At 37.6% G+C, this 23,369-nt stretch overlaps 1 protein-coding gene across 5 annotated transcripts in view; it reads left to right on the top strand.

The window, feature by feature from the left end:
• helz (helicase with zinc finger) overlaps positions 1 to 23,369 on the top strand; it is a 69,750-nt gene that overhangs the window by 6,940 nt on the left and 39,441 nt on the right. For 2 of the 5 annotated variants that reach the window (XM_051888025.1, XM_051888023.1), the window contains exons 2-16: positions 612 to 818; positions 2,472 to 2,508; positions 2,743 to 2,867; positions 4,749 to 4,805; positions 5,017 to 5,065; positions 5,210 to 5,285; positions 5,548 to 5,746; positions 7,926 to 8,033; positions 8,695 to 8,995; positions 11,328 to 11,595; positions 12,169 to 12,508; positions 16,437 to 16,567; positions 18,997 to 19,284; positions 19,806 to 19,907; positions 22,315 to 22,493. In XM_051888025.1, coding sequence (XP_051743985.1) covers positions 630 to 818; positions 2,472 to 2,508; positions 2,743 to 2,867; positions 4,749 to 4,805; positions 5,017 to 5,065; positions 5,210 to 5,285; positions 5,548 to 5,746; positions 7,926 to 8,033; positions 8,695 to 8,995; positions 11,328 to 11,595; positions 12,169 to 12,508; positions 16,437 to 16,567; positions 18,997 to 19,284; positions 19,806 to 19,907; positions 22,315 to 22,493 — 2,449 coding nt within the window. In that variant the 5' untranslated portion in view covers positions 612 to 629. The remainder of the gene's footprint in view (positions 1 to 611; positions 819 to 2,471; positions 2,509 to 2,742; positions 2,868 to 4,748; positions 4,806 to 5,016; positions 5,066 to 5,209; positions 5,286 to 5,547; positions 5,747 to 7,925; positions 8,034 to 8,694; positions 8,996 to 11,327; positions 11,596 to 12,168; positions 12,509 to 16,436; positions 16,568 to 18,996; positions 19,285 to 19,805; positions 19,908 to 22,314; positions 22,494 to 23,369) is intronic. The other 3 variants (XM_051888027.1, XM_051888026.1, XM_051888024.1) reach the window with 3 other exon arrangements.

Genomic DNA, 23,369 nt, shown 5'->3' with positions numbered 1-23,369 from the left:
TCACGATAGCCTTTTCTTCCCTATTGTGATGTATATCCGAGTGAAACGGCTTCTCGAACAAGAACAAATGTAGGGCGGGACTTGATTTTGTCCATGGGGGATTGATTGGATGGTTGTGGTTTGCTATTGGTGGATCTCATGTGAGTGATGGGTTGCCCCGCCCTCGTGCCAGTAAACACACCATTAGAGAAGAGAAGAGGTGAGCTGCAAGAGGCAGGGTGACGTTATTTTGATTAAAGATTATGAGGCACATGAATTTAAAAAATAATGATGTGCATGGATAAATTACTTAAATATTCTAGGAAAAAAAAAAAAATAAGTTGTCAATTTTGGTTTCATAGTGGCTTTTAAAGGGTTAGTTCACCCAAAAATGAAATTTCTGTCATTAAGTACTCACCCTCATGTCGCCCCAAACCCATAAGACCTTCGTTTGTCTTCGGAACACGGGGACAACAAGAGGGTGAATACTTAATGACAGAAATTTCATTTTTGGGTGAACTAACCCTTTAAGCCACTCTTTTACTCTTTAGGGCCGCTGCAAATGTCCAGGCACAGAGGTGCTTACATATAGCAATTTCGAGGCGTTTAACCCCTTGTATCTCCCATAACAGAAACTCTGTCCCAGAGTCATGGAGGACAGGAGGCCACAGAAGTCATGTGACGAGGCCATTGGATCATTAGTGAGGCAGGAGTATGAGGCAGCAGTGGCCCACAGCACAGAGGCCCTGCTGGCCATGGGGCCCCGGACCCTGACCCCCAGCACAGCCCTCCTCCAAAAGCGTGCCCTGCTCTACCGCATAGCAGCACGACTCCAGCTGGTGAGGCTGCATGACACAGAAGCACATCCACATTGTTTTCTAATGTTTGTGACTTGAAGTGGATTCATAACACTGGGCTTGGCTTTGTATGGAAATGTGTTATTTATTAACCTAAAACATCAAAATGAAATGGTTTGTGTGAGTAATATCGTAATGCTTGGGTTTGGATCCATACTAGCATATACATGTGTGTAAAGTACATTACTGACGTGTTTCTAAGGGGGGGAAAAAATCATGCTTTTTTTTGTTTTAAGGCATATATGACTTACGTAAGTGACATAGCAGCACTGAAGATCATGACATACCCATACCAATCAGACATCCTTCATGCGTCATTATTACTTAATTACAAAAAAAAACTGCCCACTTTAAAAAAAAAAAAGTTCCCCAGTTTGTCTAGTGATGGGTGTTAATTTCCTGCCCTGTATCTTTGACCTGCAATGTTTCTTAATTAAAAGATATAACCGTCTTTGAAGATTAGCTTGACTCGAGTGCGAACGAGGTTTCCAGTCTGTAAACAACCATAAAACCAGCATCTGCTGAATTTATTGTTTCAGTTTCAGGTGAAAGGTTTCAGTTTGACATTTAGTCTGTTCCTAAGGTCTTCAAATTGTCAAGAAAATTGTCATTACACTGGTTGCATCAAAGTTAGTTTACTGAGAAAATCTTCAGTGTCTATTGATTTTATCAGCCACTTTCAAAACTTTTAAATGCTTAAAGGGTTAGTTCACCCAAAAATGAAAATAACTTCATTTATTACTCACCCTCATGACGTTCCACACCCATAAGACCTTTGTTCATCTTCGGAACACAAGATAAGATATTTTTGTTGAAATCCAATGGCTCAGTGAGGCCTCCATAGCCAGCAATGACATTTCCTCTCTCTAGATCCATTAAAGTACTAAAAACATATTTAAATCAGTTCATGTGAGTACAGTGGTTCAATATTAATATTATAAAGCGACGAGAATATTTTTGGTGCACCAAAAAAACTAAATAACAACTTGTGTAGTGATGGCCGATTTCAAAACACTGCTTCATTAAGCTTCAGAGCGTTATGAATCTTTTGTCGAATCATGATTCGGATCACGTGTCAAACCGCCAAACTGCTGAAATCACGTGACTTTGGCGCTCCGAACTGCTGATTCAACACAAAAGATTCATAACGCTCCGAATCTTCCTGAAGCAGTGTTTTGAAATCGGCCATCACTATATAAGTCATTAGTTTGGGTTTTTTTGGCGCACCAAAAATATTCTTGTCGCTTTACAATATTAATATTGAACCACTGTACTCACATGAACTGATTTAAATATGTTTTTAGTACATTAATGGATCTTGAGAGAGGAAATGTCATTGCTGGCTATGCAGGCCTCACTGAGCCATCGGATTTCAACAAAAATATCTTAATTTGCATTCCGAAGATTAACGAAGGTCTTACGGGTGTGGAACGGCATGAGGGTGAGTAATAAATGACATTATTTTCATTTTTGGGTGAACTAACCCTTTAACGTATAATTTAATGTGAAACTTTCACAGTACCCATACTTTTTACTATAATTAATTTTTTTATTAATATTAGTTTAACACCCCTAAGTATGTTTTGATTAGGAAGGAGTAAAGTAAACGATTTGTGCTTTTATTTAATTCAACAGAAGGACTACGATCAGGCTGATGAAGACTGCCAGCATGGTAAGATACCAAAAAAAGCTCTTGTATTGAAGTATAATGAATTGTAGTAGAGTTGTAAATAATGTATTTAAAAAAAGAAAACAATATAAAACTGTAAAATAGTATTTAGTATCAACATTGTGGTACCTGTGAAATTTGATAAAAGCCTCTCATATAGAACCATTCCTTTAACCATTATGGGATGTCTGGTTTGAGTGTGGGCTGGTTTGATCACTCGTGTGTTTGTTCACGTAGTGTTTGCTGAGGAGCTGGGGAAGGGAGATGGCAGTTTCAGGGCAGGGCTTCAGAGTATGCTGCTGGATGGAAGCTTACAGGAAGTGTGCAGCGTTCTCTCTAAAGCGCTCTATGGAGAACCACTGGTAAACCAACCCAGAATTCCTTTCCAAATTAGTTAGCTTAATGTATTGTGTTCCAAACTTGACATCATGAAATGTATTTCAGATTTAAATAATGCTTGTAAAATCTTGTATTGTCTTTTATTTTTAGTTAATTTGAATGTATGGAATTTTAAATTGTTCTGTAAACTGCACTTGAAAATTCACAATTTTGCTCTCAACTTTTAGGTGTTCTGTGAGCTTTACAGTTTTACAATTGTACAAGCTTTACAATTGCATTGTAAGATTCACAATTTTGCTCTCAATTTTCCAGTTGCTTTGTAATAGGGTTGTGATGGTGAGAAAATTTTCCCACCGGTTAATCGACGCGAGACAACACCAGTAATACCGGTGTCACTGAGAGGGGGATTCCGCTCTTTTGCACCTCGCTTTTAAATCACCAATTCGAGATTAAGCTAAAGTAAAATTGAGTTGAGCTTCCATTAGGGCTGGGCGATATGATGATATTATCGTATATCGGCGATGTCTTGCAAGTATCGCGATGTCGATTAGTAAAAGTCAGTTACAGACAATAATCGCCAATATCGAGAGAGAAAAAAAAATACAAATTACCATTCACATATTTATTCACATGCAATAGCATAAACAAAATATTTTGTAGCCTATAGTAGCTAATTAATAGGGTTAGGAATAAAAAAATCTATTCTGGAATCACATTCACTCAAGGCCAGGAATCGAATAGGCCTAGGCTACTCTTTATAAAATTAACATTTTGATTTTACTTATTAACAATGTATTTTTATTTTTTAAACATTCAAGCGCGAGATGAAGCAGACAACACTTCTGTAGGCCCCGCACGCTGTTTTCTGAGCTCCGTGCACATCCAGAGCGCCGCCTCATAGGTTATTTCGTGGACAAATACACAGAAAATTGTCAAAATATTCCCGTAAACACAGTTTTGTCACACGTGTGTGTAACAGACTATATTGGATTCGTGTATTGATATCAACCTAGGCCTATACCCGCGGCGCTAATAATGTTTATTTCTGTTTAAACCGACAAGAAACTAGAATTAAAAGGCTAAATTAAATTAAATTAGAATGGATAGCCTAAATGTCTGACTCATTAAAAAATAACAATATTTGTTTTCCAGTGGTTTCGTTTTACACGCGCAAACAACAGAAAAGGTGGATTCATATCATGCGCCTGCAGTGCAAAATAAACTCATATAGCCTAAATAAAAGGAATAAATACACAAAATATATTCACTTAAACAACAGATTAACAAAACGAAAGAAAAAAACTGACAGCACGTCGACAGGCAATACAGATCAGGTTACTTATGATATTAAACAAAGTCCCAGCTTTCAAACTGTGTAATTTTTTTTTTAAGAAATTCGAACAATAAAAACCGTTTTGTGGCTCTTTAATGTGTCGTGACAGATCACTGTAGCACCTCAGCTCAAGCGGCTCGTGAACCGATCATCTCTTCCTACTAGTTAATTTATAGTATCAAATAAACATGAATGAACATCAGAAGGAATGTTGTTTCAAACGCGTAAAGACGTCGGTACACAATTTTTCAAGTTCAAGTCCACCGAGGTTAATCTTCTAACTCCTGACTGCTTTGTCGGACAAAATGGCGGATTCGGCGTTATGATTGGTTAGAACGCTTGTCAAACTCCTGGCGAAGGGTCAATTGCACTGTAAACTTCAATTTTGCTCTCAACTTTAGGCTTCTGTAAGCTTTACTGTTTTGCTCTAAAATGTACTGTTGCATTGTAAACTTTTTTTGCTTTTGCTATTTTCTGAACTTTACAGTTGTCCTGTAAACATCACATTTATATTGTAAACTTTTTACTTTTTAAATAGCTGAAATTTACTAAAGTATTTTGGTTGTCATAGAATGGGATCATGACGAAAGACATGACAAGACTGAAGAGGCTCCTCTCAGAAATAGAGGTCAGTTTGTGTTGCTATGATTGTCTTATATTTCCCATTCGAAAGGAATTACGTGCAGTCAGCGTCACTTGCGTTTTCATTTCTCTGTGAAAAGCACATGGGTCACCCTTGATTAGTACCTCTCACCACAGCTTTTGTGCATAACTAAGAGACATGTTAGATGATAGTGTGTGTTTTTGCCCATGAATCACAAGCTTTGTCTCAATTGCAGGCTGTGAGGAGTAAAATGGTGCCGGAGTTGCCTGAAGAGAATGAGGAGGGTGAGTTCCTCTTCAGTTTCACAATACATCCAGGATCCATTTTCATCTCTGATATTCTAGCTCTTCTGTGAGCTTGTGTTTGCACTGACATGCTATCTTTCCTTTTTTTTTTCTCTTTCTTTCTTTGTGATATTTTCTGCACAGATGTTCAGGAAGGCTGGCAGTTTCGTCCTCCTCCTCGAGGGGTCACTAGTAGTGAGGAATACACATTGTGTAAAAGGTACACCAGTCCTGTCAGCAAATAGTATTGATTTTAGTGTGGCTGACACCAAAAATAACAGAATAATGTTAAATTAACCTAACTTTTATTGATTTTTATAATGATTTGTAAGTCATATTAATCTAGAAACTTGTATAGTACCATAATTTGTGTGAAACTTAAGATTTTCTTCACAACTTCCTTGTCCAGGTGATCAGATCATGTGTTGTTGCTCTCTGTTGTCGATTGATTATAATGTGGTGTTTTGTTGATATTTTGTCAGGTTTTTAGAGCAGGGTCTGTGTCGGTACGGAGCTCAATGCACCTCGGCTCACTCTCAGGAGGAGCTGACAGAATGGCAGCGGCGCTATGCCTCTCGACTCATCCGCCTCAAACAGCAGCAGGAGGGCAAGCACTTCACCGAGAACTACATGGAGGCGCTCATTGAGAAATGGATCAACTCCCTCACGCCGGAGAGAGTGGTACAGTCCTCTTGATTGAATATCTCAACAGTTCGCTAGACAGGTGTTTTGTTTCCCTTTAGTAAGCTTCAACCAGTACTCTGAAGTAGTGATGCACCGAAATTTCAGCTACCAAAAATATTTGTCTGAAAATAAATTTTTGGTTTCAGCCGAAATCATTAACTGAAACAGTGAAAGTTAATTATATGTTCTCCGATGGCATGGTTTGACTGTCATCATGCACACAATGTAGATAAGCTACAACAGGTAAACTTGTCAGCTAGGGAGAATTTCGAATATTTGTCAAATTTAAAATAAAAATCCACATTTAAATGCAAAAATGGTACATTTGAATTTTAGGTGTGCGTCAGGCAGCCTTATCAGTGGCATACAAGATGTGTGACGATGATACGTATAAGAGTCGTTGTTGTGTTTTAATGTTTTTCTTAGCCTATCTAATTTAACCCACTTGATGTGGTTTTGCTCATTCAAAACATTGCAGAAATAGAGAAGATCTTTATTACATTAAAACCGTGGCCAAGCCGTTCACACAGAACGCATTTTCTGCGCTCCTTTTCCATTGTTTTCTATGTAAACGTGCACTAGATGGACGCCTTGACCTTTGCACTCGCATTTTGCACGAGATAAAAAGTTCAACTTTTAAAAAATCATGTCTGTTGATACAAAAAATTGGGTAGATTTAGCAATATAGCGGGTGTATAATGTATATTACGATGTTATGATGAACTATACGTCTTTCTCCTGACGTTTTAAAGCGTTTCTAAGGATACTGATTGTTAGAAGGCAGCTGTCTGACTCGCGAACGGGAACATGGTTTGTAACATTAGCAACACATTATTAGTTTGATAATGTAGTCAAGCAAAAGGCTAATCATATTAATTACCGTTATGTGTCTGTCGTTGTAAAGAGCGATACAATTGTGCAGCGTTTACCTCAGTAAGTTGACCGAGTGGATCTCGTCTGAGCTCGTGCAAGCGAGCGGAGGCAGGGCTAATTAGCATATTCATGGATCTGCGTATACTAAATGAAGCAAGTGTGTAGTTACATTCAGCTATTTTAAGGCATAAACAATTTTTTTTTCACAGGAATTTTTTTTTTTTTTTTTTTTTAAATATGTCATTTTTATGATCAAAGATGAGTTATAAGAGAAAAAATTGGCTAAAAGGGGACTTCAAGTGTAAAAAAAGTACTCTGTGATCGGTGCTTCGGCTCTTTGTATTAAACTATGCATAAATACATGATGCTGTTTTGTTCATAATTGTTTTTATGTAATTTATGAAATTATATTTGATTTATAAACGTTAAAACATTATCACTTTTTTTTAGACGGTTGTGTCATTTCATTGCTTTGAGTAAACCGTTTAATGGGGTGCATTGATATTTTGCTCATTGTGCCCTCTTGTGGTCTCAGGAGAAGCCAAAAGCTTTTGTTTCCCCTCTAACTGAATTTATGCCTTTTTAAATTTGAATATTAGTAAAATTTAAGTATAAAATGTAGTTTTTCACCCATTTTGACAGCCCTCAGCAGTGTGGACGCTAGTGCTGGGTTGACAATATTAATTTGTCGTTTTTAATAGACGAATCAAGATCTTTTAGTCCATGCTGTTTTCAGTTGATGCCAAAACTTCAGTAAACATTTTTCATAGTGTGCCTACCATTCAGTATTCACAATTATGACTGAAATGTATTATATCTCATGTAATCACTCAATCAGTGTTTCATCCGCGGAAAAACGTCAATAAAACAGCTTGTAAACAATGTCATGTTACATTACCTGTCATTACATTTTTACATACGTCTTGTTTACATCTGGAAAGCCATTCAATGTCCATATACTCAATAGTCAGCAAGAGAAAAATAACTATAGAGAATAGCGTTTTGCTAAATATGTGCAGATTGTGCACTATATTACATATTCATTATATTTTTACTTAGCCTGTCGTCGGTTTTGGTGTTTAAAAAAAAAAAAAAAAAAAAAAAAAAAAATCATTTTGGTGCATCACTGCTCTAAAGTCACTTTCAGGCAACTCCTCTACAACCAACACTGTATATTTTTACAGAATCAATATTTTTCCATACTGTGGCCCTATACAGTCAATACAGTCAGAAGTGGTTATATGTGATCCATCCCAGATGTTCCTGCTTGTCTATTGATTTGATGGTTTGTGGTGTCGTGCAGATGAATGACTGTGTGGATGGAGTTGCGGTGGAGCACAGCACCGATCTCTCTATTACCGTCAACACCAAGAAATCATCTCACTCCTGGACATTCACGCTCTTCTGCAAGGTTTGGACAATCTCGCTCTTTTTTTTTTTTTCACCAGCCACAGAGTGTGGAGAGTCGAATTAGTATTCATAACTGAGAATGTTCCAAGTTAAAGTCAATGCAAAATCAATTTTACTTAAGAAAAAATGCTTGTTAATGTAATAAAGGTTTCAGCAATAATACAGGATCCCCACGGATCCTTAAATTTAGTTTTATCAAATTTAGGCCTGGTTTCACAGAAAGGGTTTAGATTAAGCCAGGATTAGGCCTTAGTTCAATTAGGACATTTTATAAATGTGCCTTAGAAAAAACATTACTGAAAACCAGGAATCACAATATGGATATTTAAACTTCAAAAATGCTGTAATTTAAATAAATTTGAGTGCTGCATGTTTAAATCATTGTTTTCACAGTCATTTTATGGTTTAGGATGTTATTATGAACATTGACCTACATCCCCCACCCCCAATATGGTATTAATTTTATTTTTGCAGGTATTAAAAAGGTCTTTAAAAGCCTTAAATTTGATTTTAAAAAGCCTGCAGATTAATGGCAAATAATGATACTGAATAGTGTTATCCAATCTGCTAACTTGTTTTTTGCTTTGTTGAATTTCCTATTTCCTGCATATGGAATTAAAATCTTGGCCGATGCAAACAGGAATTTGTTTTGTCTCATACAGCCGGTTCGCACGCTACACCGCATCGCTCTGCTTTACGACGCCAACCGGCCACATTTCTCCATCACGGCGGTCTCGGCCGGGGACGCGTCTGCCCAGGTGCCTCAGGAGGTGTCTGAGGGCGGCTGCCAGGAGTGGAGCGTAGCCGGCCTGGTGCAGAACGGCATGGACCACTGCCTTTACACTGTGGTGGTCTCCTTCAGTACAGAGATCTTCGGAACCTTCCGACAGACCGTGGTGTTTGATTTTGGCTCTGAGCCCGTGCTCATGCAGCGAGTGATGGTGGACGCCGCCTCCATCGAAGGTAGGACAGCGGGAAAATGCTTCAGAATTACTTATTAAAGAATTGGGAAAAGAATTGAAAGATGTGGTTCCAAGCATATATGACTTTTCTTCTGTTGAACTTTGCTGATGAACTCTGCTGTTGTTGTTTTTTTTTTTTTTTGTTTTGTTTGTTTTCAAAAATAAGTCAATGTTAAGTGTCTCCTGTAGAAATATATGTGTGTATATATTAGTGGTTCAACGGATCACAAAACTCACGGATCGGATCATTTTTCGGATCAGCACAAAAAAAAAACAAAAAAAAACTGGGGGGTGAGGGGTAACTTTCCATTTATTACTTAGCCCACTTTAACTACTCCGATACCACAGCAGAAACTACTAGCCTAACTAATACATTATTAAAGGCAAGTGAACAGACTGTAAAAAGAACAAATACTGTACACCAATTACAAGCATAGATAAATACATCATAAAGTATAAGGTCTAACTGTAGTATTAATTTTCATGTACAGAAATGTAGTAATTAAATGTAAAATGACACTGTTCACTGTATAAATTTAATATAGATTGATTTTTGTTAAAGCTGTGTTTTGCTGTTTGATTTACATGACAGACAACAGCAGGTATTTATAGGTTGCTGTCACTTTAAGAGTAAGACTCCATGCACGCACACATCCGATAGATACACTTCCGAATTCTCACCTTGTTCACTTAAGACATAACTGAATGTATTTACCAGTGTACTTGCCGAGAGAGGTATTTTGACTGACATAATGCGTGTATGTGTCCATCTAAGTGCATTTAGGACGCGAAAGAGAAATCAATTTGGAGTTTGCGAGCTATCTGTAACGCGCCTCTCTCTCTCTCTGTGCGCGCGAGCGAGCCTTGTATGCATGTGCGTCTGTGTGCACCGATAATAGCGTGGCGTGCGATACCGAATTAAATCCTCTTTTGCCTCTTCTAGTGCTGGAATGGTTTTATATCTATTTAATGTGTAAACTAGCAAGACAAAACATGTGCAAATGATAACCTTTCACTCTATTGCGGTTAAACTTGCAATTGATCCGCGAATCACATGCGTGCCGAAACGTGGGGCTTGGTCCGTACGGATCATGGATCAACAACGATCCGTTTAACCACTAAAAAAAAAAAAAAAAAAAAATATATATATATATATATATATATATATATATATATATATATATATATATATATATATATATATATATATATAGTGATTGGTTTTTTTTTTTTTTTAATTGCAAAAAAAGTAATTTGAGGTTTTTACAAAATAAATATTCATTGACATTTTAATATACAGTATACATTTATCCTGTTTGTCTATCTTTCAGCTATCTCCTTTTAAATTTGTTTATTTACCTATTTTTTTTCTTTAATTTGAAACTGATCTTGCCGTGAAAATAACCTTAAGTACTGACAGGGCATAAAACAACTAAATAAATGAAATAACTGTGCAATAATAGCTACATCTAGACTACCATTCAAAAGTTTGGGGTCAATAAGATTGTTATATTGTGTGTGTGTGTGTCTGTGTCTGTGTGTGTCTGTGTCTGTGTGTGTGTGTGTGTGTGTGTGTGTGTGTGTGTGCATGTTTTTTAAGGAAGTAATACTCAGCGAGGATGTATTAAATTTATGACATTAAAAAAGTGACATTACAGACTTTTACATTACAGAAAAATATTTTTTTTAAAATGCTGTTCTTTTGAACTTTCTTTTCATCAAAAGAATCCGGTTTCCACAAAAATATTGATAACAGTTACAGTCATAAATGTTTCTTGAGCCTCAAATCAGCATATCAGAATGATTTCTGAAGGATCATGTGACGCTGAAGACTGGAGTAATGATGCTGAAAATTCAGCTTTACCATCACAGGAATAAATTACATTTTAAAATATATTCACATAGAAATATTAATCATTTTCCAATATTACTGTTTTTACTGCATTTTTGATCAAATAAATGCAGCCTTGGTGAACATAAGAAAAAACATAAGTCTTACTGACCCCAGACTTTTAAATTATAGTGTATTCAACTATAATGTAACTTCATTTGAAGCTCTACAGAAAGTAAGCCATTATTTGCTACTACTGTTTCTACTAATTATCTCCTCTACTGGGATATTTAGACATGAGGATGTGTAAATAATGACAGACTTTTTTTTTTGTTCTGTCCCTCTAAAAATATACATTATCATTCTAGTATTTTGAGTATTTTGATTCTTGCCTTTGAAATGTACATCTTCCTGAAGATCCCAACTGCATACATATCAATATGTTGTCAAGTTGGACCCTAGATCAGCAATTTACCATTATCTACTACCCATAATCCCACAGATCTGGAGCACCTGATGCAGGCTCGACAGCAACTCCTGATGACAGCTAAGCGCTGGGACTCGTCATGTAAAACCATCGTGGAGTTTGTCCCCAATGAGAACATGGATCTAGAGCGCAGTCTACTGACCCGCTATCAGATCCCCCTCTCAGCCGACCAGCTCTTCACCCAGTCTGTGCTGGACAAAACCCTCACCAGAGACAATTACCAGCCCCGCCTGCACGACCTGCTCTACATCGAGGAGATCGCTCAGTACAAAGAAGTCAGCAAGTGAGTAGTCCATCACGTCTGGGAACCGCCTGCTTAGACAGAAAGTGGCTTTTCGACTGACATCAACCAGTCATAGTTTGCTTCTATAATGTGAAATGTAGGGGTGGGTAAATATGAAGTTGATAATAGCACAACAACAGACCAGCATGCATCTTTGTGGTTTGACATGGATATAAAAGCATCCAAAAGTATGATTTCCTGAAATTTGCATAAAACTTGGGTTGTTATGTATCTTTTTCACAATTCTGAAATGTTATTTAATGGTCTTTATAATAATTCCAACTTGTTACCACTAGAGGTCATTGGTGGTCCTATTTGAAAAAGCAAGTCAGCATTGTTTTTTTTTTTTTGTTTTTTTTTAATTGAAGATGGAAAGTGTAGGGGTTTTGCATCAGATTTTGTTAAATATTTTGATTAATTATTGATGTATTGTTCTTCCTGAGAATATAGTTCCTGACATGTGAACTATGGCCAGTAGTTAGCCTCTATTGGTGATACACAGTAACAGTAACTGGTGATTGGTTATCCCAAGCTTGCGATATGTTTTCCTAAACGTGCTGCTTTTCTTCATAGGTTCAACATCAAGGTTAACCTGCAGCTCGTGACAAGCTTTATGTTGACTGGCATTTCTGGCGGCGCTAAGTACGCTCAGAACGGACAGCTGTTTGCACGCTTCAAGCTGACAGAGACACTGTCTGAAGATACGCTGGCTGGGCGACTGGTCATGACAAAGGTCAACTCTGTGCTGCTGCTGCCCGTCTTCAAGGAGCGGATGGGTCAGAACCAGACGGCCGGAGCCAAGGAGCGCGTGTATGAAGCCCTGATTGAGGAAAAGACGAAGGACTACATCTTTCTGCGGATCTGTAAGGACTGCTGTGATGAGCTGGGGCTGGTGGCGGATCAGGAGCTACAGGTATATTATAACATCATTCAGTTAGACACCAAAACACACACACAAACAATAATTTTGTTGGCTTGTCAAAAAGCTTGGTAACCACCCAGAAACACTCTAGCAACTTCTCTCTAGTCCTTTAAAATAGCCAGATCACCCTAAAAACCTATAGAGAGCAACAGCGCCCGTCCACTTTTCAGCGGCACTGTTTCCAGAAGTATTTTTTCCATTCATTTCTCCCATAGGGATTTCATAATAGTCTTCGTTAAAGCGCTATGAACCAAGCCAACCAGCTACAAAGAGAATCACAACACTACAAACTTTGATTTGAAGCAAATAAGTATTTGAAAGTCTGACAAAAATATGAAAGTTCAAGAATGTGTACTTAAAGGTTTTAGTGAGGGGAAAGAACTACAATCCCATGAAGCATTGCGAACAGCATAATCAAATTAAAACTGATGGTAAAATATAAAACAAATTATTTAAAAAATGTTGATTGTGTATATATAAAACAATATATATTTTAAGTTTATTGCAAAATATTCACCTGTTTTTACACATATACACAAAAATGTGTTTTGAGAGTGCTAGAAGAGTTTTGCAGTGCTTCATGGGAGTGGGCGGCACTAAAGGGCTCTTTTGGCCCATTTAGCTTGGACTCTCTGATTTGTGGAATTTTCTCTACAGCATCATGGGTAATGTAGTTTTTCACCAGGAATTTTAAAAATCAGATTTTAAATAAATCTTTTTTTCAACAGAAGCAAGTACCATCTGTTAACAGCCTTGTATGTCACAGTAAGGCTGTCTTTAAAGGTTTGAGTTACATTTAAAAATCTCTTTCCCTATGGAGAAAATTAATGGGATATTTACTTTCAGGCCCCAACTGTTGCACTCTATAGCCACACCTAGCAACCCACCAGAGCATCCTAGCAACCAGCCAGATCACCCTAGAAACCAATTAGCGACACCCTAGCAACCCACCAGAATTCCATAACAACTTCTATTTACTTCTATAATCCAGGTTGGACACATTAGCATTCGCAACCAGACAGAACATCTTAGCAATGTATAGCAATCGACCAGAACACCCAAGAAACGAATTAGCAATGCCCTAGCAACCCACAAGAACTCCCTAGCAACTTCTATCATCTCCAGTAAACTAGCCAGAACACCCTAGCAACCAGCCAGAACATCCAACCTAGCAACGCCCTAGTGAGCAGTTAAAAAAAAAACCCTAGTAACCTCTATCAACTCTTATAAACCGACTGGAATACTCTAGCCTAGCAGCAAGACAGAACACACTAGCAACTTCTGTCTACTCTTATGAAATAGCCAGAACACCCTAGCAATGGCCTAGTGACCAGTTAAAAAAAAAAAAAAAACTAGTAACCTGTATCAACTCTTATATATTGACTGGAATACCCTAGCAACCAGACAGAACACCCTAGCAACTTCTAATCTACTCTTATACAATAGCTAGAACACCCTAGCAACCAGCCAAAACATCCAATTTAGCAACACCCTAGTGACCAATTGAAAAATCTTAGTAACCTCTATTAACTCTTATAAACTGACTGGAAAACCCTAGCAACTTCTGTCTACTCTTATAAAATATCCAGAACACCCTAGCAACGCCCTAGTGACCAGTTAAAAAAAAAAAAAAAAAAAAAAAACCTAGTAACCTGTATCAACTCTTATATATTGACTCGAATACCCTAGCAACCAGACAGAACACCCTAGCAACTTCTGTCTACTCTTATACAATAGCTAGAACACCCTAGCAACCAGCCAAAACATTCAACTTAGCAACACCCTAGTGACCAGTTAAAAAAAAAAGCTAGAAACCTCTATCAACTCTTATAAACCAACTAGAAATACCCTAGCCTAGCATCCAGACAGAACAGCAACTTCTATCTTGGATCTACAGCAACTTCTATCTACTATTATAAAATATCCAGAACACCCTAGCAACTAGCCAAAACATCCAACCTAGCAACGCCCTAGTGAGCAGTTAAAAAAAAACCCTAGTAACCTCTATCAACTCTTATAAACCGACTGGAATACTCTAGCCTAGCAGCAAGACAGAACACCCTAGCAACTTCTGTCTACTCTTATGAAATAGCCAGAACACCCTAGCAATGGCCTAGTGACCAGTTAAAAAAAAAAAAAAAAACTAGTAACCTGTATCAACTCTTATATATTGACTGGAATACCCTAGCAACCAGACAGAACACCCTAGCAACTTCTAATCTACTCTTATACAATAGCTAGAACACCCTAGCAACCAGCCAAAACATCCAATTTAGCAACACCCTAGTGACCAATTGAAAAATCTTAGTAACCTCTATTAACTCTTATAAACTGACTGGAAAACCCTAGCAACTTCTGTCTACTCTTATAAAATATCCAGAACACCCTAGCAACGCCCTAGTGACCAGTTAAAAAAAAAAAAAAAACCTAGTAACCTGTATCAACTCTTATATATTGACTCGAATACCCTAGCAACCAGACAGAACACCCTAGCAACTTCTGTCTACTCTTATACAATAGCTAGAACACCCTAGCAACCAGCCAAAACATTCAACTTAGCAACACCCTAGTGACCAGTTAAAAAAAAAAGCTAGAAACCTCTATCAACTCTTATAAACCAACTAGAAATACCCTAGCCTAGCATCCAGACAGAACAGCAACTTCTATCTTGGATCTACAGCAACTTCTATCTACTCTTATAAAATATCCAGAACACCCTAGCAACTAGCCAAAACATCCAACCTAGCAACGCCCTAGTGACCATTTAAAAAACCCTAGTGACCTCTATCAACTCATATAAACTGACTGGAATACTCTAGCCTAGCAACAAGACAGAACACTCTAGCATCTTCCATCTACTCTTATAAAACAGCCAGAACACCCTAGCAACTACCCAGAACATCTAGCACAACCTAGCAACGCCCTAGTGACCAGTTATAAAACAGTAGTAACCTCTATCAACTCTTATAAACTGACTGAAATACACCTTAGAATCCAATTAGCAATGCCCTAGCAACCCACCAGAACTCCATAGCAACATAAACTAGCCAAAACACTCTAGCATAGCAACGCCCTATCTCGCATACATACCTAGCAACCACCTGGGGCCCATGTGTTTTAACTTCATGTCTCACAAACTTCATAAGTCTTGTAACTTTCAAACTGTTAAATATTTAATGTTTCTCTTGTCAAGCTTTTCTCTTGTTGGAAAACAATCAATTAGAAATGAGTTTGTCAGTGTTGATGTAAACAGCAAGATGTTTTAGCTTTTTTTTTTTTTTTCTGTTGTTGTGTACAGTCTCAGTTATCACGTCATAGAGAGACATACCAGAGATGGGATTAGTTTAAGCAGTGTTTATGCCATTTACCGTTGTAAATTGAACTGCGACGGCAGAAACCCCAGAGATGCCGTCACCAAGCAGGCTGCCCTACAAAGAGCAGGATTTGGCCTAATTTACCCTTTTTACTCCATCTAACTGATCCTATTTATCACTGTGCCCTCCAGCATAACACACACACTCTCTCTCTCTCTCTCTCTCTCGATGTATTTAGTGTTAAATCCTTTTGTCAGGTGGAATCCCTGTGTGGGCTGGGCTTTTGTTGCCATGAATGATCATTTGACACTGTTCCTTAAATGATTGTAAAATTGTCCCGGAACATTACATGGGTTTTGAAACAGTCCAGGTGGGATGAAAATGGATTAATCATAATTGCTGTGATTGTAAATGGGCCAAAAGTCCTATGAGTCTTTTTCATTCCAAGTGTTCCTTTTCTTTAAAAGGCATTTTCAGTCAACTGTTTGAGGTGTTGTCTGTAGCACATGGCAGGCGCTGCTATAAAAGCGTTTGCAAATAAATACAGAAAGTCTTGGCAGAGTCTGTTTGAACAGCAGGTGTGTTTGTGTGTGTTTGGATGCAAGGTGGAGCTGCAGTTTCAGTTGAACAGACTTCCTCTGTGTGAGATGCACTACGCTCTGGATCGCATCAGAGATAACAGCATCCTGTTTCCAGATGTCAGCCTCACTCCCACAATACCCTGGAGTCCCAACAGGTACGAGCACATGCAAAGACCCAAATGAGTGATTTTTTACACACACACGCGCACACACCTTGAGATCTCCTTTCAGTAGTTCCTCTTCCAACAAAGACTCCCTTCGCTTTAGTGATTGGCAGTGTCTTTTATGGAAGCTTGTTTCTGCCACCGGGAAAAAAAAATCTGGCAATTGCAAGTTTAAATCTCACAATTCTGATTTATATCTCGCAAGTCTGACGATTTAACACCATGCGATTCTAAGTTTACATCTCGTAATTCTAACTTTTTTCCCATAATTTTGAGGGGTTTTTTTTTCCTCACAGTAACAAGTTAACATCTTGCAATTCTGAGTTTATATCCCGCAGCTTTTTTTTTTTCGCAAGTCTGAGTTTATTTCCTGCAATAATGAGTTACCTTGCAATGTTGAGTTAATTTTTCGCAATCCTGGCATCTTTCCCATAATTTGGGCCCGAGCAACGATGGTGCGAGGACTATATTGGAATTGCTCCGATTATTCTGAGATTATATCTCATAATTCTGATTTAAATCTTGCAATTCTATCCTTTTTCTCAGAATTCTGAGGTTATTTCTCGCAATTATGAGTATATTGCAAGTCTGAGTTTATTTCTTTCAAGTCTGAGTTTATTTCTCTCAATTCTGAGTTTATTTCTCTCAATTCTATCCTTTTTCTCAGAATTTGAAGGTTATTTCTCTCAATTCTGAGTTTATTTTTCACAATTCTAACCTTTTTCTCTCAATTCTGAGTTTATTTCTTTCAATTATGAGTTTACTTTTCACAATTCTAACCTTTTTCTCGCAAGTCTGAGTTTATTTCTCTCAATATTATCCTTTTTCTCAGAATTCTGAGGTTATTTCTTGCAATTATGAGTATATTGCAAGTCTGAGTTTATTAATTCTGAGTTTATTTCTCTCAATTCTGAATTTATTTCTCGCAATAGTGAGTTAAAATCTTGCAATTCTAGTGAGTTTATTTCTCTAAATTTTGTGTTTATATTGCAAGTCTGAGTTTATTTCTCTCAATTCTATCCTTTTTCTCAGAATTCTGAGTTTATTTCTCGCAATTCTGAGTTTATTTCTCGCAATTCTGAGTTTATTTCTCGCAATTCTGAGTTTATTTCTCGCAATTCTGAGTTTATTTCTTTCAATTCTGAATTTATTTCTCGCAGTAGTGTTAATCTTGCAATTCTGAGTTTATTTCTCTCAATTCTATCCTTTTTCTCAGAATTCGGAGGTTATTTCTCACAATTGAGTTTATTTCTTGCAATTATGACTATTTCTCGCAATAGCGAGTTAAAATCTCTCAATTCTGAGTTTATTTCTCTCAATTCTATCCATTTTCTCGCAAGTCTGAGTTTATTTCTCTCAAGTTTATTTCTCACAGTAGCGAGTTAACATTTTGCAATTCTAAATTTATTTCACACTATAGCGAATTAACATTTTGGAATTCTGAGTTTATATCTCACAATTCTAAATTTATTTCTCATTATAGCCAATTAACATTTTGCAATTCTGAGTTTTTCATGCAATTCTGATTTTGTTACTATAGCCAATAGAGTACCTCAGGGATGATGTGTTTTTGTACCCCAACCCGGAAGTTAGTGGCGCACGAGTTCCCTCGATCGAAAGCCTATGCATTTTTCCCATAGACTTTTGGAAAATCGCAAAAAATAAGCTCTGTGTTTAACAAAGGGTTATGACACTTACACGTTAACACAACATTTATACATTTTGAAGCCTAAATAAAGTCGTCAGATATAAAAAGGTAACAGTAGGCTATAAACGGACTACAGCACACCAATGTCACGGATCAATGTCACCACCACCAAGCTTCCTCAAACTTTATTTAGAAACATGCTTGCTGATTATGATCTGCACTGTGTATGAATATTTATCCACTTTTTCATGAGAAATTCTGTCCAAATGTCCTGTTTGTCATGATGAAGTCTAAAGTCCCCGCCATAGTCCTTTTTAGCAATTTGTTAGCAACCGCCTGTTTTTAAAAAAAACAATAAAGGTTTAAAAAAATCACAAGTGGGTTATAACTGGTGTGTTTTATGTCATAGATCAAAATGTGAAAATACTTCGAGGCTTTGTTAACCATAGACCTTATTTCAGGTGATTTAGCAAAAACCCATAGACTTTAGGGCGATGGAACCGGAAGTCCTAAAATGCTAACTTGCTTCCGGGTTTTGCATACAAAAACACGTCATCTCTGAGGTACTCTTTTAACATTTTGCAATTCGGAGTTTAATTCCCTCAAGTCTGAGTTTATATCTCGCAATTCTAAGTTTATTTCTTGCAATCGTTAACATTTTGGAATTCTGTGTATATATCTCGCAGTTCTCAGAATTTTCTTGAGAATTGTAAGATAAAAAGTCTTTTGTTCCTAAAATGACACAGGACATGAATAATATCTGCTTGTCCAGCAGCTCTAGCTTGCTCACAGACGTCTCTATTTCTGTGAGTGGCAGCTGCGTTGGCAGGGCGCATTTGTGCGTTTGTAGCCCGTGTAAGTTCTCCCTCCGGTGCCACAGGCAGTGGGATGAGCAGCTGGATCCCCGTCTAAATGCCAAGCAGAAGGAGGCTATTCTGGCCATCACCACCCCCCTCTCCATCAACCTCCCGCCGGTGCTCATCATCGGACCCTACGGCACGGGCAAAACCTTCACGCTGGCCCAGGCTGTCAAACACATCCTCAAGCAGCCTGAGACACGGTGAGCAGGAAAACACATTTTTGCAGGGTCAGCCTTAAACGAATTTACCTCCAAGAAATCATTTCCACTCATCCCACAGTGAAAACAAAGCAAGAAACAATGGAAATCTATGTGGCAAGAGAAAAAAAAAAGCAAAATTTTTTTAAAATCCATAGCCACTAGCCTTAAACGTTATACTTGTTAACATGAGACTAGTGTGATAGAATTGCTTAGTAACCTTGTCTGTGGACATTTTTTACTTCCTCCAGAATGTCTTGTCCCATAGACTTCCACTGTAAGTGGAAAACATTTTTGTGTGTGTTTTAAGTGACGACTCAATTTCCTGTGGTGAAAACAGCACTGCACAGATGTTGTCAATAGAGCTGAAGTTGTATCGATCCTGAAGCATTCCTTGCTAATCATGAGAAAATAGTCTGGAAGAAAAGAGGGAATTGAACTTAAGACATTTAGCTGGATTTGTACTGATTAAAGCAGCTTTGTCTCAAGGAGTGCTAATGATGGTTTTCTCCTCTTTCTTCCAGGGTTCTGATCTGTACACATTCAAACAGTGCCGCAGATCTGTACATTAAAGATTACCTTCATCCATACGTGGAGGCTGGCAATCCACACGCACGACCTCTCAGGTAACACAATACCAACTTTTCAAAATAAATGTAGTACACAAGAATATTTACATTTCAAGTTCAATATTTATAGTTTAAATGTGTGAAAGTACTGTCCCTCTGAAGAGTGTCTTGCACATTTAGTTTGACTGTGGAACATACTGTAGAAAAGCCAGTTGGTTAGTTTTTGAAAACTATTAAAAATTTTCATTAAAGGTGCAGTATGTAAGATTTTCTGTCCGCTAGAGGTCGCTAGAGGCCTATTCAAAACAAAGGCGTAGCTTGATGACGCCAAGTTTGAGCGTGGAATCTTGGGACATGTGGTCTTCACCTCAATGGATGGTGCAAAAGAATAGGGATAGGACTCGGGAAGAAATCATGTTCATGGATGCGATTATTAATGTTACTGTAGTATGAAGCAGAGCAGGGTCGAGTGTTGTGGGAGCTGAACGAGGCCGCTGGAGCGATTGCGCAACAAATGCCTCATAAGCAGCGGAACTTTTATTATGCCGCAGTCGCCGGCGCCGCTTCCGCTTTTCCGGTCATGAGTATGAGGTAACACAGCTCTGTTTATCATATTAGATACATTTGAGAGTGTTGAAAATGATGTTATAACGTTACTCTGTGCGTTCGCTTGGCGGCTGCTGTGAGACACTGTTGCACACTGCAGTAAGATAGATGGATTTTAGAATATCGTATTAAATGCTGGATGGCTTGTGTTGATAAATGGCATGCAATTAATTTTAAAACGTATTGTATGATGGAGAAAATTCTGTATTACTGTTTATGCTATGTTAGCCACTTGACAAAATAGTGTTTTTCTCTGAGGCATGGTAAAACATGGTACTCTCAAAAAATCAAGAAAATTAGATTTAAACAATAAGACTAAACGTGTTGAGCTATATAACAACAAATAGTTTTCGGTCTATAAATATATCAAAACAGTTGTTCCCTTGTCTATTAAAATGTGTAATATATTAAAGCGTCTTTGGTGTTTCCATGGTTTCTACAAAACAAAACCGGAAACCGAGGCAGACCAAGGGTTAATGCGGGTATGACGCAATTGACAGGCGACTCCTCACACGTCCCGGAGCCTTGGTTAAAATTGCAATTTTCTCACGATTTACAAATAGTTGCAAACATTTTGGATATTGTAAGTACTCAAGTGAACAAAATATATAACACTGCCTAGTGGTTTTTGGATATTTTACTGCAAAAATAAAGCTGAAATTAAATAAAATAAAATATTAGATGGAAAAAAAAAAAAAACTTAAACTTAAAAAATTAATACTTTATTTAGTTTCCAAGGCAAATCTTCTAATTAAGTTGTACTAAAATTACTAAAATTGAAATAAAAATAAAGGAAAATAGAAACATTTAAAAAAAAAAAGACACATAAAATGACTAAAACGTCAACTAAAATTAAAATGAAAACTGAAGATATAAAACTAAAAAAGAATATTAATAAATGCTCTTGTGTATAAATAATACTAAAATAACAATGAGGAAAATACATTAGTATTGATACATTTATTTTTTATTTTTATTTTTTTTTTTTTTTTTTTTTTGTATTGACTTGGTATTGAAGTACTGGTACTTTTGACATCCCTAATGCGACATTAGCTAAAGACTGAAATACAGGGAGGACTTTCTAAAAGGTAATTGGACACAATACTTGGCGTCTGTTTCACTTGAAACATTTGAAAACTGCACGTCATGGAAGGAAAATTGTTAGCAATTTTGTTGATGTTAGTCATGTTAGTCATCCAGATTATTTTAAAATCTTCTGTTTTTCTCATAGTTCAAGGTTCCTTTGGCACACCACCCACACGAGTCTGTTACTCCGTTTTCTCTGACTTGGGATCTTGCATTTTTGCCTTTTATATACAAAATGATTTGAATTTGTTGATGAATCACCCTGGTCTTATTGTTCGCAGTTCATCAGTGCATGCTATCTGATAAAAATGTTTGGTTTATCTTTCATCAAAATGTAATAACTTTCTTCGCTTCCGAAATGACTTTTTTGTTGAGGTAACCAGGGCTGCATGGATCGGAAATATATTAACAGCTGGATGTTTACGTCATATAAAGAACATTTTAGTTGTGCTTGCTGTACAAACTTCCCGCTGTGGTGGTGTGGGTGGTTGCAAGGGCGTTGTTATGCAGTTGCTATGGTGTTTTGGGGTGTCGCTAGTATGTTTGAGCTTCCGTTTATCATATTTGATGTGCTCTATGTGTGTGCGTTGATCAAAGTTTATATGTGACTAAAAGCCTAAATTAAATTTGTCCATAATATAAAGCTATCAAGTGTCTTCAGAAGACTGAAGATTCATATGGATTTCTTTTGCAATGTCTTTTGGTAGTATGGACTTCCAATGTATGGACCGAAATCTCTGAGGTTTCATGTTTAATGTTTGTGTTCGTTCAGGGTTTACTTCAGGAACCGCTGGGTGAAGACGGTACACCCTGTGGTGCAGCAGTACTGCCTGATCTCTGGAGCATACTTCACCTTCCAGATGCCCACGCGACAGGATGTAGAGCGCCACCGTGTGGTTGTGGTCACACTCAGCACATCCCAGTACCTCTGCCAGCTTGACCTGGAGCCAGGTGAGAACACACACACACACTCTCACTCACACACATTCTCACAGGCTACGTCTACATTAATCCAGAGAGATTTGAAGCATTTGAGTTTTCATTTTCAAAAAATGCTCCTTATTCACACTAGTGTTTTCAAGCATTTTCCAAAAGTTGCTCATCCACACTGAAACATCTGAAAACACTTAAATCACCTGACTGAGCATGTATAAAACATACTAAAAGCTCATGAGATGAGATATAATAAAGTTCTCTGTCATTTTATTAGTATAACATCGCATCGCTCACTGTTGCGTCCAGGTTGCGCTCAAAATCGAGTTTAAAACGCAACTGTCATCATGTTTTGCCACGCAGGACAACAAATGTGAGTGAATACGAAGATTCTAGAAAGGAGCATTCATCTTGAGCAACACTGTTAATGTAAATAGCAGTCACAACAATGGCGGTAGATAACTATAGATATCTGTGGGTACAATATGTGTCACATGACTAAACAAGCGTCATCGTTTTCAAATTCATCCACTTTGGAGAGCGTTTTCAAAAAGCTGTTTTCCTTGACAAAAATGCTTTCTGAGCGTGGATGAAAGGCAAAAACGGAGAGAAAAAGATGAAAACGTATTAGTGTGGACAAGGCCACAGACAGTCGCACACAAACACATACACACACTGACACAAACACACACTGCAAATCTTCAGCGATTCTTGTTTTCATCCCTCATACTCTCGGCATGCTGAAGACATCGCTTGCAGCTAGTTTTCATATCTGCACACATCTGATTAAAACAGAAAGACACAACAGAAGCGCGACACAGCTGGACGTGGCCACATTAAACCCCTCCTGCAGGAGCGATGCAGCGGGGTCCGCAACAGTTTATTAGGAGAGGC

This window comes from Ctenopharyngodon idella, chromosome 3 (assembly GCF_019924925.1).
Source record: "Ctenopharyngodon idella isolate HZGC_01 chromosome 3, HZGC01, whole genome shotgun sequence".
In the NCBI taxonomy this organism is placed as follows: Eukaryota; Metazoa; Chordata; class Actinopteri; order Cypriniformes; family Xenocyprididae; genus Ctenopharyngodon; species Ctenopharyngodon idella.
This window is presented reverse-complemented; position numbering and strand designations above follow the sequence as displayed.